We start from the raw sequence: 17,817 nt of genomic DNA, 5'->3' as shown, positions 1-17,817 counted from the left end.
TCTGACAGTGTTGGTAATTTACCTGCAATTCAGATTTATGCTATTTCAGTTGGGCTGAAATGCTCTGCAAAATGCTTTTCTAAATTCAAACTACAACCTATTTTCTTATTCCTTAACTTAGATGTCCATTTTTATCTCAAGGGAAAGCTCTTTTCTGTTACCAAATGCAGGGGTTGAAGAACATGAACAGATTTTTCAAGAAGTACAAAAGCCCAAACTAAGAAACTAAGTGTTTCTGAGATGCTAAGATGTTAGAAACTCCATGTTTTAAAGCTTTGACTTTTTCTTCAAATTTAGACAACTCTCTAGCAATTTATGTAGTCAGTATTGTCTGTGGCTAAGAGGAGAATTAACCCAGTTTGTAATTTTGAATTAGTGATGTCTTTTTAGAATAATTTTTTTAGCAGTTATTTAGTAGAAGAACTGTAAATAACCCAGAGGAGGCTGAGAGCTGAGATTTCATCTCTGGTTAAAAACTGGCAAACCACCCAAGTTTCATTTTAATTTTCATTTTTCAAAATACTGCATCAACTTTCAAGTGAACTTGTCTAAATTCTGAATTCTGTATATTTAAGGGAACGTATTGCAAAAAAGAAAAAAAGTTAATAAAGTGCCGATTCAGTTGACATAGTGTTGGGAGAACTGTACAGCATCTGGCCCACTGAAATTTTTAGTCTTTAGCTTCTGGAGTATTGCTGAGCCAACTAGAATTTAAGAGAAAAATTGTGGAGAACTAATGCTTTCAGTGCTCAAGTAATTTCTTAACAAGATATTTTATTGATATTTATTTGATATTTTATTTGATCTTTCTGGCTTCCAGAGAGAATTGTGGAATATCTTCTCATTTCAATGTAAAATAGTACATTGTTCTTGAATAAAAATATACTTGTATGCTGAAATTATTGGAGACCAGATGTCTTCAATATTGGCTACAGCGGCTGTTAGAGGGATGTTTTGTTTGTCGGAGAACAGACAGATATGTTTGGGGTTCTTCCATCAGTGCTGTAAGGCCAATAATTTGCTGAATTCCTTCTTCTCTTTTCTTAAATATATCTAGATTTCAATAACAGAATTCATAATCCTGTAGAAAAATAATCCTTTTTTATTGATGATGATCACTGACATCTGTTTTCTCTTCAGTATTCCCCTTTTTACTGTAATAGCAATCAAAACAAAAAGTGTTTTCATACCTCTGGACAAGAAATCAATTCAATTTATTTTGGTTTTAGAGAAATCTCTGAACAATAAAACACTAAATGGTCAAATGTATTTTGAAAATATCAGGTGCACTATCGACTTTTGTATATACAATGCGTACAAGTCAGCTTGTCATAGAATAGAATATCTCAGTTGGAAGGGACCTACCATCAATCATTTAGTCCCACTGCCTAACCACTTCAGGACCAAAAGCTAAAGCATATTATTAAGGGCATTGTCCAGGGCATCTCATAAATACTTTGTGCTCTCCAGGAAACCTGTTCCAGTTTTTTACCAATGTCTCAGTAAAGAAATGCTTTCTAATGTCCAATCTGAACGTCCCTTGGCATAGCTTAGGACCATTCCCATGTGTCCTATTACTAAACACCAGGGAGAAGAGCTCAACACATCCCGCTCCGATTCCCCCCCTCAGGAAGGTGCACAGAGCAATAAGGTCACCCCTCCAACCTCCTTTTCTCCAAACTAGACAGACCCAAAGTCCCCAGGACAGCCCTTCTAGCCCTGTCACCAGCTGTGTTGCTCTCCTCTGGATGCATTCAGAGGACTCCATATCCTTTTTAAACTGTGGGGCCAAGACTGGACACAGCACACCAGGTGAGACTGCACCAACCACTGCCTTACCTTTATGTTGCCTTCATCCATGAGGATGGTGATTTTATCACAGAATGATACCAAATTAGTTAAATAGGACTTTCTCTACCATATTTGAACTCAGTCAAAGTTTAAATAAAAATAGATTCTTAAATTTAATCTTGTAGGCTCATTCTCACGTACTTAGTCAGGAACTCTGAAAAGTCAAAGTAGAATATTTTTAAACTGCTGATGGCTTAAGGGATGCTTTTCTAAAGTCTGGGACATGGTCACTGCTAATGGTGGCACTGTAAGAGTCTAAGAAGTATTTTCTCCTTTGCAAGTGCCTTTCCGTATGAGATAAGATTTGTTGTGTTTTTTGTTTGTAAGTAATAAGTATCTGAGCAATTATCTTTGAAGTACTGAAAGTATGCTAAAGATATGAGTGTCAGGTATTTACATTTAATTTGTTTAGTTTAAAAGTACAACCAACCGTATTATAAAATAAGTACCAAAATGTCAAATTACACATTAATCTCCAAAAACATGAAAAGTGCTCGCTTTACTAGGGTTAGAGATGCAAATGTTTTAGGTCACGTAAGTTCACATAAACAAAATAATAATTTTTAAATTTCATTTTGCATAAATAATTAGAAAAATACTCATAGGGTAGTAGACTTAAAAATCTTATTGTATTTGTAATCTTAGGATTTTTTAGTTATACTTGACTGAATAATATTGTGCCTAATGGAAAAAAAATGCCTTGTATTTGTGGAGGATAGGTGCCCAGAGTTTATGTATCTTTTAGAGCAGCCTCCTTAACCTAGATATGTCTGGTTGAAGGAACTGTGGGAAGTTGACTACTTGTCTAGTATTTTTCAAAGAAATTAATGCTTTTGAGGTCTCAAGTAGCATGAATGCAATACCAGTACAGTTCCCTGGAAGCATCAGAACTGAACTACTTTTGTTAGTTATCATTGGCAAATAAGAATGGCCTTTATCCCAGAAACTCAAAAAAATTTTCCCAGTCTTCTAAGTGCTGCTGACTAAAGCATCAATTCCTATTTCAAATAGCAGCGTGGATTCAGTCAGCAGGGTATAGTGTGCCTAGCACTGTGTTGTGGGCCAGCATCTATGTTCTGGGTTTGTTGGCACAAAAGCAATAACCATTTGGTTTTAATGAAAGAAGCAAAATAAAGCTGGCAAAGGAGATGTTTTTAAGAGGTAGTGAACTATGTTTTTATTTTTCCATCTTCAGAACAGAGGGCATTTTAGTTAATTAAGTTTTCTAAACATAACTGGAGCTTTACATCCCAACTACCCCCCCAAAAAAAAAACCAAAAGAGAAAAATAAATGAAAATTGAAAGAATTTGGAGGAAAAGCAGCCTTATTAACAAGGGAAGTTGACTCTAATTCCTTTTTTGCCCTGTGTGTTATGTAATATAGCAACAGGAAGGGTTTCAAATTGCTTGCTAAACTGCTTCCCTTCCCAGTATGACAAGTCTAGGAATGGGTAGGTAAATAACAATACAGGTATGTCAGTGGGTGTCAGCTGAGTGGCTGGAATATTGATTATGAGTTACAAATTCACTTAAAATACTCCAGTCAGTATCTGTATATTGGTTGAAGGAGGGTAATAGTGATGATGGCAAGCAGAAGATTTGAGGAAATTACCAATAGGAAGAAGGAAGGATACAAAATCTAGGCCCACTTACTTTACTGGGTGTCAAGAGAAAAGGGAATAACTATATCAGCAAATCGGTTTTGGTGTTTCCATCTCCCTTTTGGTCCCCTTTCAAGACTATGTGTATGTATCAACATACATACACACTATGTGTGCATGTATGCTGATACATACACACATACACACATGGGGCCACTGCTGTGTGGCTTCTTAAAAGAAATGGTTTGTGGGCATATGTTCCAAGAAATGGCAGCCAATTCCCAAGGGCATTTCCTTGGAAAGACTTACCATAGAGTTTATTCCTCCTGTGGGACAGACGAAACTTCCTCGTGGACCTCTGCCCTTTCCTTGTTTCCTCACTGGTTGGGTATCCCTGGTGGCTGCCCCCTCTCCCCTGGGAGACCAATCCCCCTTGCCCTGCCCTTAGCTCCATCCCTCATCCCTTCCCATTCTTAAGCTGTCCAGAGCACGTGGTGGCCCTCATTTTTCACCTAGGCTCCCTTCAGCTTCCATGCAATAAATCTTGCCGGAATTAACTTTCTGAGCCAGCTGTGGTGAGTGTGGTGTGTGAGTGACTGCACTGCCTGAATGTTAATCCAACTGGTTTTTCCATAGGAGACGCTTGTTGCAAACAGATAATAGTCCACCGTCCACCTCTTGCATTGGGTGCTGGCACCCAGCTCCTCAGGTGGGGCCATGCCAGGCTCGGCCTTCCTGGGAGCATTCCAGGTGCTGCAAAGCTGAGCGGCATTAGACGCTGGTCGGATCTGTCAGTAGGTGCTTGTTTGCGCAAATAACGTGGATTGTGTTTCTTTTCCCCAGAAAAGTTGATTGCCTATCAGCGGGAGTTTCACGCTTTGAAGGAACGCCTGCGCATCGCCGAGCACCGCACGCTGCAGCGCTCCTCCGAGCTCAACGCCATCCTGGAGCAGTTCAGGAGGGCCGTGGCAGAAACCAACAGCAGTAAGAATGCCATGAATAATTTTTCAGGTACACGCTCAGAGATATTTTTTTTATAACTCTGCAATGCCAATATTTCTTGTTATTACTATATTTCTTATTATAGAATAAGAAATTGCTCCCAAGAGAGCTGAATGAAACGTTCAGCGGTGTTAATAAAGAATGTGTAATAAGTTGTATATGATGTGGGTGTTTTGGTTTGTTTTTTTCCAGTTGTTGTCCTTAATGATTCACACACCCTTATTCAGTCCCTAAAGTCATAAGAATTACTTTTTCCACACCTAGCTCCCAAAGTTTGGAACTTCTGGTTACTTATCAATTACTGGTTACTTGTCTTTTGTTGAATATATTTTGACAATTAATTTACATCACTTTTTAAATTCACTCAGAGGGGAAAAGTGAGAAAACAGAAGAAATGAATGAACTTGAAGCAGTTAAAATAAGCTTAAAAGTCAACTGGAAATTATTAAATCATATAGACTGAAGTATTACTTATGATTTGCAAGATGTCTCCCAATCTGGGGACGGATGGTTCACCAGACTATTGATGTTAACGTTTAAAATTACACTGTTACTGTTTCGTTGCTCTGATTTTTGTGCATGGAAAATGAATCACAGATAAGTACAAATTTTCTGTCAAGCTGTCTGACTTGGTAGGTTACAGAAATTTCACTGTATTGGTCTTAAGGAGTTGGTCTATAAGGAATTGAAACTCAGAGTTTTGCAATTCAAAAGCCTGGAACAAGATTTTTGAATTTGTTGTCTACTTGCATTTGTGCTATGATTTACTATTTTCAATAGATTTTTTTTTTTTGTTGGGAAATGGTTATAATTATATGCTCCAGCACTGATGCCACTCACGTCAGACACATTAGTCTGACACTAATGGCCTGATCTCAGTAGTTCCCTGTATCTCCAGGAATTGCACAGATAAAGGTTACATTTAGCATGGTCTATAAATCTTGTCTTCCTATTTCATCTGTGTGGTTTTGCTTTTAAAGTAAAGGGTGGAGGAGGTCAAATGATTTTGATTCTGGATTTAGGATTAAGTTATTACCACATTTGTTTCTAAAATTGACTTAGCTTGCTTTTAGGCAATATGCTTATAAGGCGTTACTCTCTTCTGATGCAGCTGAAAGTACTAATTCATCTAACATTCTCCCATGTCTGGATCCCAGCTGGGATGGACATACACATTTTGCCATGTAGAGTCATAATGGGAATCCAGCTGAATTACTCAGCTTTTGTTCTCAGAACATAGTATTAGATAGGTTTTTATTAAGCTTAATACGCTTAAGTATACATAATACTATTTGCTCTCTTTGAAGCTGAAAGAATTCCAGATTGTTTTGTGTAGATCCTTATTCATTCAGACAAGAGCTGTCATACTTGGACAGAATTTAGTCCAGATTTTGCAGATGAAGTTAAAGAAATGTTAGCAGGGAAAGTAAAATGTGCCTGTATTGGAGTCTATCAAAATGGACATACCTACTTATGGCATCTATTTACAAAGCTTTTTGCAAGGTTTGACATGGTTAGGAACTTAGTTTCACCTAAAAATAAATACTTTAAAAATCCCCAAACATACAGAACCAAAATCCATAATAAAACCCACCTATCTTTGTAGAAGCTGGGCTAAGAATCTGCGAGGAATTGCACTTACGGCTTTCTTTTTCTTGCTTCTCAATTTTATCTCAAGAAACCTTGACTAGAATTTTTTACTTGATGTTATAAATCCCATAAGTTTTCAAAGATCCATATGCTATCATATTTTTCATTTGAAATGAGTTGTTTTCACACTTGATGCAAGAAAATCAACATATCCAGCAGGGTAATTTTAAAAACTGTTATTTGCAACTTTGAAAGCCACCTGGACATACTGAAAGGCAGTTGCACTAGAAACAGTAAGACTGATTCTAATGTAATCTAATAGGATAATTTTATTCTAATGGACTAAATTAAATTTGCTTTTTTTTTTTTTTTTTTTTTCCAGGAATACTCAAAATATCAACTGTATATTTAATTTTCATTTTGTGTCTCTATGTGCAGTATATTCCAGTATGTATTCATAGCTCTGAAAAGTTATTTGCAGTAGTGTTTACTGGATGGTGATGACCTCTGTAAGCAAAAGTGAAAAATTATCTAGGGAAATAAGCCTCCCATTTAATTAATTGGGGAAAAAAGCCCAGCAAAAGCACCAACCCACCCAAATAAGTGGAGCACTTTATTTCTGTAAATTCACACTAAATCTTATGTGATCATGTAAATATTAACTGTATCTGTAATAAGATTATAAGTGCAAAATAGACTTTGTCATAATTTATTTAAAAAATTGGAATAAGACAAGACTTCCTTTGTAGACAAGATACAATGACTCAGAAAATTGCCCAATTTATTCTGGCTTTCAGTTAGGGCCAAGCTTGGAATTTTATACTGTTTATTATTGCTTAAAACTTTATATAATTTGTTTTCTGCATTACCGATTTCCTGTATGTTTGCAGATGAGACGCTGAAATTGTTAAAAGAGCTAACAAGTAAAAAATCTCTTCAAGTGCCAAATATCTATTACCATTTGCCTCATTTGTTGAAAAATGAAGGAAGCCTTCAACCTTCTGTGCAGGTTGGCCTTGGAAGGACAGGAGGTATGCTGATATGATGGTTATTTCATGTTTTATATATGAAGGACCTTCTAGTTTTAGGAAAAGAATTTACTGCATTTCGTGGTGGATGAAGGACATCTCATTTAACTTGTGTGATATTGATATCCTTTGAATTCACACTGAATCTGAGATGAAAGGAGCTTGGTTTCAGCTGTGCTCTTTTCTGCATAATCTCAGCCACACCACACGCTGTGTTAAAGTACACATTAAGAAGCATTTAGTTTGGATGAATTTTTTGTAGCTCAAAGGAAACAAAGCTCAAGCATTTCAGATTCTGAACTGCTAATGGGTATATCCCTTTGGCTTTTCAGATTTGCAGAGCAACCATGCATGGTTATAATTATTTTAGCATTGATGTTTCTCTTGTTCTGAACAGTATATTTCAACGTATAAATTAAAAGTTGCAAGAACTAAGATAACCAGATATAATTGTATCAATAAAATCTGGACAGTCATTGGAGGGGGGAAAAAAAATCAGTGTTGTAGTTACTCGTGACTTGTATTTTTTCATTACTTCAGTTTGATTGCTCCTTCTTGTAACAGAAGACATGCCTATATCACAAATGTGTGGGCTCAGGCCACAGGTTTATTTTCCTGACTATAAATACCTTTTATTTCAATGTTGTGGTTGAGGGAGGAAAAATCTATTAATTTGCTATTATTTTAAGTGAAGTCTGTATTATGTCCCTCTGGGAATATATGGTAGAAATTTGGAATTAGAAAATAGGAATAGGAATTAATTAAACAGAGGGAGGAAATTCAGGGTTTTAGGACTTCATGAAGTCTGCTTTATCCTTTCATTGCATTCCTACTGTTATCTGCAGTGTTTCCAGTAAGTAGCCTGCCCTGGGTACAGTGAAGAAGAAAAACTATGGAAAGTAAAGCAACACAGGACTCAAATGCCCTGCTGAAAGATCATAGTAACATTATAGCTGGGGATGTATTGCTTTGCATTTGTGGTGCTTTTGTCAGAGAGAAGGAATTTTGTTCAGGAACTTCGATGCAGTTCTGTTGTCCTGGACTTGTTTATTTAGAAGAACCGAAACCAGGTGCAAGGAAAGTAATAGAGGCTTTTGGCAATATTATTTTAAAAGATGACTTCTGAGAAGTTAAATACTTGAGTTTTGAAGAATGGTTATGCCAGTTTTAGTTTTAAACTTCAGTTAGGGAGTTTAATCACTCTTGGTGCACCTTGTCTGAATAATACCGTGGTTGTTGAATACTTCCCATTGTATTGGGGTTTGTGTGACAATGTTTTGGTAGCGGGGAGGCTACAGGGGTACTTCTCTAAGAGGGGCCAGCAGCTTTCCCTGTCTCCAGAGGAACCAATAGCCTGACCTGGACCACTGGAATAACAAATTGAAGAGGTGGGGGGAAAGCTGTTCAAGGGCAACTGCAGCTGGAGAGGGGAGTGAGAACATGCAAGGTCAGTGCAGAAGGAGAGAGAGGAGGTGCTGCAGGTGTCAGGGCAGAGTCCCCTGCAGCTTGTGGTGAAGAGCGTGGAGAGGCAGCTATGTCCCTGCAGCCTATGGAGCAGATATCCACCTGCAGCCTCTGGAGGACCCCATGTCACAGAAGGTGGATGCCCAAAGGAGGCTGTGACCCCATGGAAAGCCCACACAGGAGCAGGCTCCTTGGCAGAACCTGTGGACCTGTGGAGCGAGGAACCCATGCTGGAGCATGTTTACTGTCAGGACTTGTAACCCTGTGGAGGACCCACACTGGAGTAGCTTGTTCCTGAAGGACTGCAGCCCATGGAAGGGACCTGTGCTGAAGCAGTTTATGAAGAACTGCAGCCTGGGGAAAGAACTTACTTTGGAGATGTTCATGGAGTACTATCTGCCATAGTAAGGACCCCGTGCTGGATCAGGGGAGGAGTCTGAGGAGTCCTTCTACTGAGGAGAAAAAAGTGGTGGAGATCATGTGTGATAAACTGAATTCCAGCCTCCATTCCCTGTGCCCCTGTGCTCCTGGTAGGGAGGAGACAGAGAAATCAGTTGTGAAGTTGAGCTCAGGAAGAAAGGAAGGGTGAGAGAAAGGTGTTTTAACATTTGGTTTTATTTCTCATTACCCTATGTTCATTTGATCAGTAATAAATTAACTTTCTCAAGTCTGCTTTGACTTGACAGTAACGAGGGGCCTCTCCCTGCCCTTATTTCTACCCACGAGCCTTTTGTTATATTTTCTCCTTCCTGACAGTTGAGGAGATGAGCAATAGAGCAGCTTTGGTGGGTATCTGGTATCCAGTCAGGATCAGCCCATCACACCTACACGATAGTCTGGCATGTCTAGGATTGAGTTTTTTGGTCTTCTGTGTTTGTTCTGAGAATTGGTGTTAGCTCTGATGCTGAGTGGCATATTTTTAAACTATTTTTAATTACTGCTATCTCCGCCTTTTAAACCTTTGCATTTATTAAGCAATGCCTTAGTGCAAGATTTTTGTTTTCTATCTTGTGTGTGCAATCACTGAAAGTACCTTTCTGGTTTGTTTGATTTCAGTTTCCATTGTAATGGGAATACCTACAGTGAAAAGAAAAGTCAAGTCTTACCTTACAGAAACTCTCCACTCCCTTATCGATAAGCTGTCCCCTGAAGAAAAACTGGATTGTGTTATGGTTGTCTTTATAGGAGAGGTAAAATCACTTTAATTTTTTTTAATACAATTTCTAACCAGCCTTTAATCACAAGTAACATTCCTTTCAGGAACTGATAAGGATCTACTTTTTTTCAGGATGTAGACAGATGACTCTCCTTCCAGGAAAAGGAAAGTGTCAGTCTTGGGTTTCTGAGATACAATCCTGAAGAGCCCAGCTTTTTCTCTTTATCAGGGGAATGGTGGATATCGATTCAGTGGAGTGGTTATTTTGCAAATCTTATGTTTATATTTAGTGGCAAAGATGTGCTATTCTTCAACATAAGAATAATGGCTAAGGAACTCTGTTGTAGGGGAGGACTCCTCCCATTTTCGTTGTGCTCCTGCTTAGTCCTCTGCCAAATGAGTGCTGCAGTTGGAGATGTGAGGCACAGATTGTTATTGAATTAATTTTCTGGACAATGTGAATGTTTGAGGCCCAGACTTTTTTAATGGATTAATTCAGTGTTCAGTTGGACTGTTTGTTCACTTTGGCTCTGATTTAGTGGAAATCAAATTTAGGAAAATGATAGAGTACTTTCAGAAATAATTTTGTTGTATGCTGGGAATTGTATGTACCTGTTTTGTTCTCTATGCCCTTCTCAGAAGTCTGACTTGGACAGTGGGAAATTTATATTTATGTTTGACCTTCATCCATCTAACTGTAGTGCTCTGCTGAAACAGTCTTTTATAAGTCCCACAGATGAAAATTCAAATCCCAATTATAACTGAAAATTATTTTAATTTAGTGAGCCAGTGTCCATTCAGGGATGAATCAGTGGAAAATCAGGCCTTTTAATACTTCTATTATCAGTATATTTTAAAACTTTCATTGGAAAGTTTTTAAACATTTTGTTTTTATCTGAGAATTGTTTCTTAGTGTTTTCTAATGTGAATTGCTCTATTTTCTTTTTCTTGACAGCCAGGCAAAAACTATCTGCCTGGATAGATACTGTTTTTCTGGAAAAAAAGAGATGCTTTTAAAACATCTCTTGGTTGGGAATATCAGTGGAACAGAATTCTTTCTGAATTTGTTTGTCTTCACTGTATTAGTTGGAGAAATGTTATTGCCTGTGAGTGTGGCTTCTTTTTGAGGTTTGAAACTAAAGTTTCTTTTTGTTTTGCTTAAGGAGGTCTGAGCTATGAGATCTGTCGGTTTTCATTGGATTCTCTTGTCTTCTGCAAAATTTGGAATAGGAGGGAAGTGTCCCCATCTGCACCATCTTTTTTTGCCTTAGACAAGCCATATTGCTGTACTTGGGTTTTCCATAGCTGGAAACTTCCTTCCTTTGAGGTGCTGTGGAATACTCTCACCTTGGGAGTGTTTCTACAGCAGTGATTACCAGTGAACTGAACATTTCAACATGGGAGCTACTGCTCCTGTGCCCATGGAGAGTTTTGTGGGTACACAGCACTTGCCCCCTGTGTGTTACCTCTTTATTGCACTTAGGGAGCAGTTCTGTGTGCTTGTTCAGGCACCTGTTTTGGGCACTGTGAATCAGGAATGTATGGGAACAGTTGAAGAACCAAAGTTTACATTTTTGTTCTCTTATAACCGCTTGCTAGATTTGCCTTTCTTTTTCTTTACTCCGTCCAATTTATTATCTTTCCCTCTTTATTCTTGAACCATGATTTTATTTTCTTAAGCTCAATATCTTAGAGTTTGCTTTGCAGTTGCTACAGAGAACTCTCTACATAATTAGTACGGTGCATTACATACTTCATCCTGAATTATGCTGTGCTTTTTCTGAGTTATTCTGTATGTTTCAATTTCCTTCTGCAAGATGAAAACTGTAGGTTCATTAAGCATTTTCTCTGGCTGTTTGAAGGAAGGCCTACTCCTCTGGTAGATTTCTGTTTCTCCTTAAACAAAAAGAAGGGCTGTGTCTTTTATAGCCTTTTCTGTGGGGTATCCTAGCCTGAGACTATTGCTATCATTAGCATGTGCAATAATAAAGGCTTATTTAAAAATACTTTAGAACTTTGACCCACTATGCTTTTGTTAAAAATTATGTCAAAAGTTTCTAAAGAAAGGTATGGCCTCTGCTCAAACATATGTGCAGTTTAAGTACAGAAATAAATGGTCATAGGGTGAGGTTATGTAATTTTGCTAATAAGCTTAAAATTACTATCTGTGCCTTGTCTATAGCTTGTAGCAACAAAAAAAAAAGGGAGCACGAGATTACAAAAATGGTTTTAAAAGAAAATTATGGGAAAAAATAACATTTTAAAAGGATTTTAGTGTTTTTCTTGCTATCTTTATTTGAGAAATCAAATTTACAGTGTTTAAGAAGCATTGGTTGGAGCCATAGTCGTGGACTGTAACCACTTTGTGCTAAGCATGCTACACAACTCTTCTAATACTGCTATTTTTTCAGTAGTTCAATCTCACTCATTTCTTGTAATTTCATTTTTTACTAGAAAACAAATTAGAAGGCTAATGGCCATCTGCAGACAGCATCAACAGTGTAAACAGTGGAGCTAGTAAATATAGATGAATTATGGTTGCTAAATAAAGAGATCTGCATATTCATTTACTGTATGGATATTTCTCAGTAATATAATTGTACACAGTAAATTTCCATACTGGAAGTTCAAGAAACTCTGAAGTACCTCTGCTGATGTGACAACTAATCACCAATTTAAATAATTACTAGAATTGCTTGACAGTAAACTGTTCAATTGTCCTAGTTATTGACATATGTCTGTGTTCTCCAATTTGTTAAAATAACTTTATGGCAGAATAACTTGCAGGTATTCATTAGGATGACTAATAAATAGGTATGAGTCATTATTACTTAACACTTCAAAATCTTTCTATTCCCCCTCACTATGTAGCTAGTTCCTAGCTCATATGAGTTGAAAACAAATTATTTAAATCTCATTAACCTGCTTTGTACGAGAACTTGTTTTCAGAATAAGCCATAGACTCTAGGTTTAAGAAACCATGAACTCTGAGTTAAAGTTGTTCTCTAGTATTTTTATATATTAGGGTTCGTAATTAATATGGGAAACATGGTTTTGAAGTACTTTAAATTATCATAGTGGAACAATAGACATATATATACACACACACAACTGAATATGAGAGAAATTAGAATACTTTTCTGGTATCTAAACAAAATGTTGAATTTTTTTTTTTTTCTGTGGGGAGATCATTTACAATGAAGGAATTGCATCTTAGACTTGTTCTAAATATATCAGAAATTATTGTCAGTCCACTTCATTAATCAGAGACTGCACTTAGCACAGTCTTTTGTAGAAACAGTAATCAGTGCATGCTGGAAAGACTATAAGCCCTTGATTTGACCAAAAATATCAGAAGGACAAATCATTTCAGGAAGAATTGGAAGCCACTACAGGTATGCAAAAGCATTTTGCTATTTCTGTGTGCTGCTGATTACATTTGACTAGGTAGTAATTGACCAGCCATTTGTTCTTGGAGCATTAGGCCACAAGTTTTACTTTCTTACATATTCTTTATTTAAATCTTACTCTGTTGTTTCATGTATATACAGCTCACTTAATCTGGAAAAATTTGCATATCTTGATTATCTTTTACTGTCACTGTGTTTTCCGTTTATGTAAAGAGTGGGTACTAAATTAAGAGATGTTGATCTTTAGTAGTGTTTTCTCTGTTCTCCTTCTGTGGAGAATCTTTTTTTTATTTATTATTTCTTTTGAAAAGTTTTTGTCCTGCTTAGGTCAGTGTGACACAAGCACCCAGCAAGGTACCATCCTATGCACAGATATGAACAAAGCCTTAGCAAATTAAGGACTGAGTGCATGTACTGGGTCAAATCTTGCTGAACCTGTTTTGTCGGTATTGACACTACAGTGCAATACGTAAACCTTCTCCACAAAATAAACAAGCCTGTATTTTCACCTCTTCTTGCTCTGGGCCTGAATTACAGATCTCTCTGATCAGCAGCTCTCATGATAGAAAACAAGAGTTTTCTCTGTCTTGCTCTCAACCTGGATGTATTAGCATCATCTCAGCTGCAGAGATGTTCATGGTTTCTGCTAATTGTGATCTGCCTGCTTCTTGGAATTGCCCTGGAGAGTGTATTCCCAGTCCCTGAAAGATCTGACCATGCATCTTGAGTTGGAAAAAGTCTGATAGATCTTAGTGTGTACATAAATATGTGTGTGTATAATGTACATATATTTTTGAAAAAATCAAAGTGAACAAAGCTGTTATGTCAAGATACATTATCTACACCAAATAATATTAAAGGCCTACACAGATGGGAATCTTTGTTTTGGACATCTCACTCAAAGTTGATCAGGATGAACACGCCTTGATACACTGCCAGCTCCTGTATCTGAAAAGGTAGCTTGACCTGTCAGTGTGAATTTGAGATACTTATGCTGTTTTTACAGTCCCTGCTTCTTGGTCACCTAAGCTTTGGTACACAGAAGTATGGACTGCTGATACTGGGGACCAACATAGGATTTTATGCTTCTCTTTTCATGTCAGTGACTAGCAAATTTTCTGTAAGGAATTAAACCAGTGATAAAAATCTTATTTAGATCTAAGAGAAGGTCCTTGACATGATTTGAAAACTTGAATGTACCTGAGACAAATTTGCTATCTCAGCACAAAGATAAAATCCAGGATTTTGCTCTTTCCCCAAGCCCTAGATTTGTATGACTGAAATGCTTCTCTGAGATACTTGTTGAGGCGCACCTGGGCCACAGTAACTACCTGATCCTTCTGGTAAGGGAGCATCACTATTGATAGCCAGAGATGTCTGATCTCTGGTGACATCTAGGGTATTTGTGAGGTGGGAAGTAGCAGTAATAATCTTATTTCAGAAGCATTGTAGCAGGTGACTTCATACTTGTATGGTGGACTGAATTGGCACTGAATTCTTGGCAACACTATCAAGTTTTGCTACAGTGATCTGCCTTGACCTAAAAATTCCTTCCGTCCTCCAAATAAAGAGCACAAATTGTAGAAGGGCTCTTTAGACTGTACACAGCAGCTGCCTATCTTCTGGAAGACAAGCTGTCTAGACCATTTCAACAATGGGTTCCCCAAGGACAACAAAAGGTTTCCCATGCTGCAAGGCAGTATGTGCTGCTTTCTCTCAGACACCACAAGACTGTAGTAGAGGCTGTATGACACTAGCATAACTTGCATCTGAATGTCTGGTCTTGAGTTGTAATGTGATGCTTTTTGCTCTGGCTGGCTTTCTTAAAAACTCAACATGTTCTTTGACATGCTGTTGTGGTTCACAGCACAATCCATATGGATATTTGCTCTCATGATTGAGGATCTGGCAGGCAGGGCACAAGGGTAGGGAGAAACAAGAGTGGAGTGGTAGAAGAGTATACTTGTATTCCTGCTATTGCTGCCGAAGGCTTTTGCATTATGAAACCCTGTCCTGAACTGCATTGGGTTAATCATAGAAATGACTGGAGAGAGAAAAAAATGTCTTGCCTATGTGGTAGAGGGGGGAATTTAAGGGAGAGATGAAGTCATTAGCTCATGTAGGACACAGGCTGCATTTTGCTTATGTAACATCAGCTGGTTATGTTATGACAGTATACTCATTCCTGTTTCTTGCCTTGCTAGCTGGTATCATGTTCCTTGTATTTAACTTGAACTCACTGCTTCAGATTTGAAAGATGACACAGTATTCCTGAATATAATTATTCTTCAGCTGCATTTGTTGAACTCTAAAAGATGATACTACCTTTTTCCACAGGCTTTGTTTATATGTATACACTACAATCACTGGAAGCCGCTGCTGCAAGTTTATTCCTTAGGGCTTTGTCTTCACTACATATATACCCCCAAAAAGGTCCAAATACCACATTAGTGGCTGATTTGTCCTATGAAAATTTTATGCCTTGTATATAGGTAATGATACTTATATGTACTTCTACTATTTCAAGGCAAATAAACATGTAGTTTGTCTTTTCTGAAGGCTGTAATTATATGTAATATGTGGTAAAATTATCCCACCTCTGTTCTATGGGATGATGAAAGATCAAACAAAATTGTAATTAGTAAGCAATGAAATGACCACACTATGCAGATTAGCAAGCTTGTTTCATTCTTTGAAAGGTGTTCTTGAGTAATGTAAATCTTGCTTCTAATAGATTTCATTTAAGAATTGAGATCTGGATAATCTAGATAATCTAGTCTAGATAAATTTTCAAGATGGTGAAAGTCCTCAAGGGCAAGACTTTGGAGGAGCAGCTGTGGTGTCTTGGTTTGTTAAACTTTGAAGAGAAGACTGAGAGGTGGCTTCATCATAGTCTGCAGCTTCCCTGAGGTGGTCAGTGGAGAGGGAGATGCTGACGTCCTTTCTCTGGTGACCAGTGACAGGACACATGGAAATGGTGTGAAACTGCATCAGGGGAAGTTCAGACTGGACACTAGGAAAGGATTCATCACTGAGTGGTCAGTCATGGGATTAGGCTGCCGGTGGAGGTGGTCACGGCACCATGGTTGTCAGAGTTCAAGAAGCATTTAGATGATGCCTTTAGTCATATAGTTTAGTTTTAGGTACTTGTTTAAGGAACTGGGTGTTGGTCTTGATGAACCTTTTGGGTCCTTTTTAGCTTGAGAGGTTCTATGATTGCATTTTTTTTTCTATGCATCTGACACTTGGGACAGTAAATAAACCTTTGGTCTTAAATGCCATGGTTTTTCTTACATTTTTAGGAATAGTCTATCTTCTGTCATTCTTGAGGGTATCAAGTCAGCATTCAGCAGTATGAAAGGGCTGATTCTTAAAAGAAGAAATCTTGGTTTTGTAGGACATTTGGCTAACTGTGCATCAGAACTTTCTAACCTCTCATTTTGTCTGCTAGCTAATGTATTCTACTGCTTTGCTGTGCACATACTCACTAATAAAAATCAATAAAGGAAGTCCAGAAAGTTCACTGCTGCTATGGCTCTTTCTGCATTTGTTGAGAATAATGATGTCTGTTCAGAAAAATGTTAAAATAATCACAAACTTGATGTGCAGCCTCGCCGGAACTTCAGAAAAGGGCTTTAGAGAACTGGAGTACAACATTTTGCAAAAACAGAGGAAATTTTAAAACTTATTTCACTGTCAATCTGCAACTTCAGTTTGTTCTACAGCAGACTCTGAGGCTTTTTTTAAAGAGAGATCATCAAATCTACATGCATTTCTCATCAAAATTGTTGATGTAAAGAGTTAAACCTTAGATACAGCCATGTTCACTGGTTTATGGAACTCCACAGATCTCATAAGCTACAATCTTCTTTTCTTGTTGAAAATTTAGATAGGCTTAAAGGGATGCTAATGAGGTACCAGAAGATGAGTCTACTGAGGAATATTAAATAGACAAAATCACATCTATCTCAGGAAGTAACCTGAACTGAAAGTACTAGGAGCGTGGATGATAGCAGGAAAGGATGTTGTATGTGCTTGTCTTGCTCTTGTTCTTATTCTTTGCTATGTATCATTTCATGGCTGCCTTTGATGGAAGCAAGGTGCTGATGAGAATCAATCCTTCGTCTGGTGTGAATAAAGGAAGATGCCTTACTTTAAGTGTTTTGCATTGTCTTGAAGATGAGTAATTTCATATGACTAGGAAGAAAGAACAGGCCAAAAGATTTGGACCGCTGATACTTCCTTACACCTTTCATTATGAAGTTCTCAGAGATCCACTCACCAGGACAAGGTTGTTTGTACGGCTTCATGTGCTTCATTGATAAGATGCATCGTTGTGGCTGGAAATTAAACTCTTTGGTTGGGGCCTAACACTTTTGCACTTAATTGCTTTAAAGGGATTTATTCTTAAACTATTCATTTGTACTTCTTTTTTATGGGTCCAGAATTCCTAGGGATTTCTTTTAATCTTCAGCCTTAGGAGTTTTAGTTAGAAAAAAATATTGTTTTAGTAATGCTTTGGATTTGATAAGTAAAAGCATTCATAACTGTATTGTTGCGATCATCATCAGCATTTCATTTCAATAGTTACAAGCAGCACTGATACCATGAAACAGATTTTAAGTTCATCAGATCTACTCCAAAGTCAGCCTAGTATCTAGCAAATATGTTTCGCTGGAAGCCTAAAGAACACATTTTCTTTCTTGGTGACTTCT

General features: G+C 37.6%; 1 protein-coding gene across 1 annotated transcript in view; it reads left to right on the top strand.

Moving 5' to 3' along the window:
- The window catches only part of MGAT4A (alpha-1,3-mannosyl-glycoprotein 4-beta-N-acetylglucosaminyltransferase A), a 76,776-nt gene that overhangs the window by 22,789 nt on the left and 36,170 nt on the right, over positions 1-17,817 (top strand). The window contains exons 3-5 of the mRNA XM_002196722.7: positions 4,296-4,463; positions 6,935-7,075; positions 9,593-9,726. Of these exons, the coding sequence (XP_002196758.5) occupies positions 4,296-4,463; positions 6,935-7,075; positions 9,593-9,726 (443 nt within the window). The remainder of the gene's footprint in view (positions 1-4,295; positions 4,464-6,934; positions 7,076-9,592; positions 9,727-17,817) is intronic.

Source organism: Taeniopygia guttata, chromosome 1 (assembly GCF_048771995.1).
Source record: "Taeniopygia guttata chromosome 1, bTaeGut7.mat, whole genome shotgun sequence".
Classification (NCBI taxonomy): domain Eukaryota; kingdom Metazoa; phylum Chordata; class Aves; order Passeriformes; family Estrildidae; genus Taeniopygia; species Taeniopygia guttata.
Note: the sequence above shows the minus strand (reverse complement) of the source record. Positions and strands in the feature narration are given on the sequence as shown.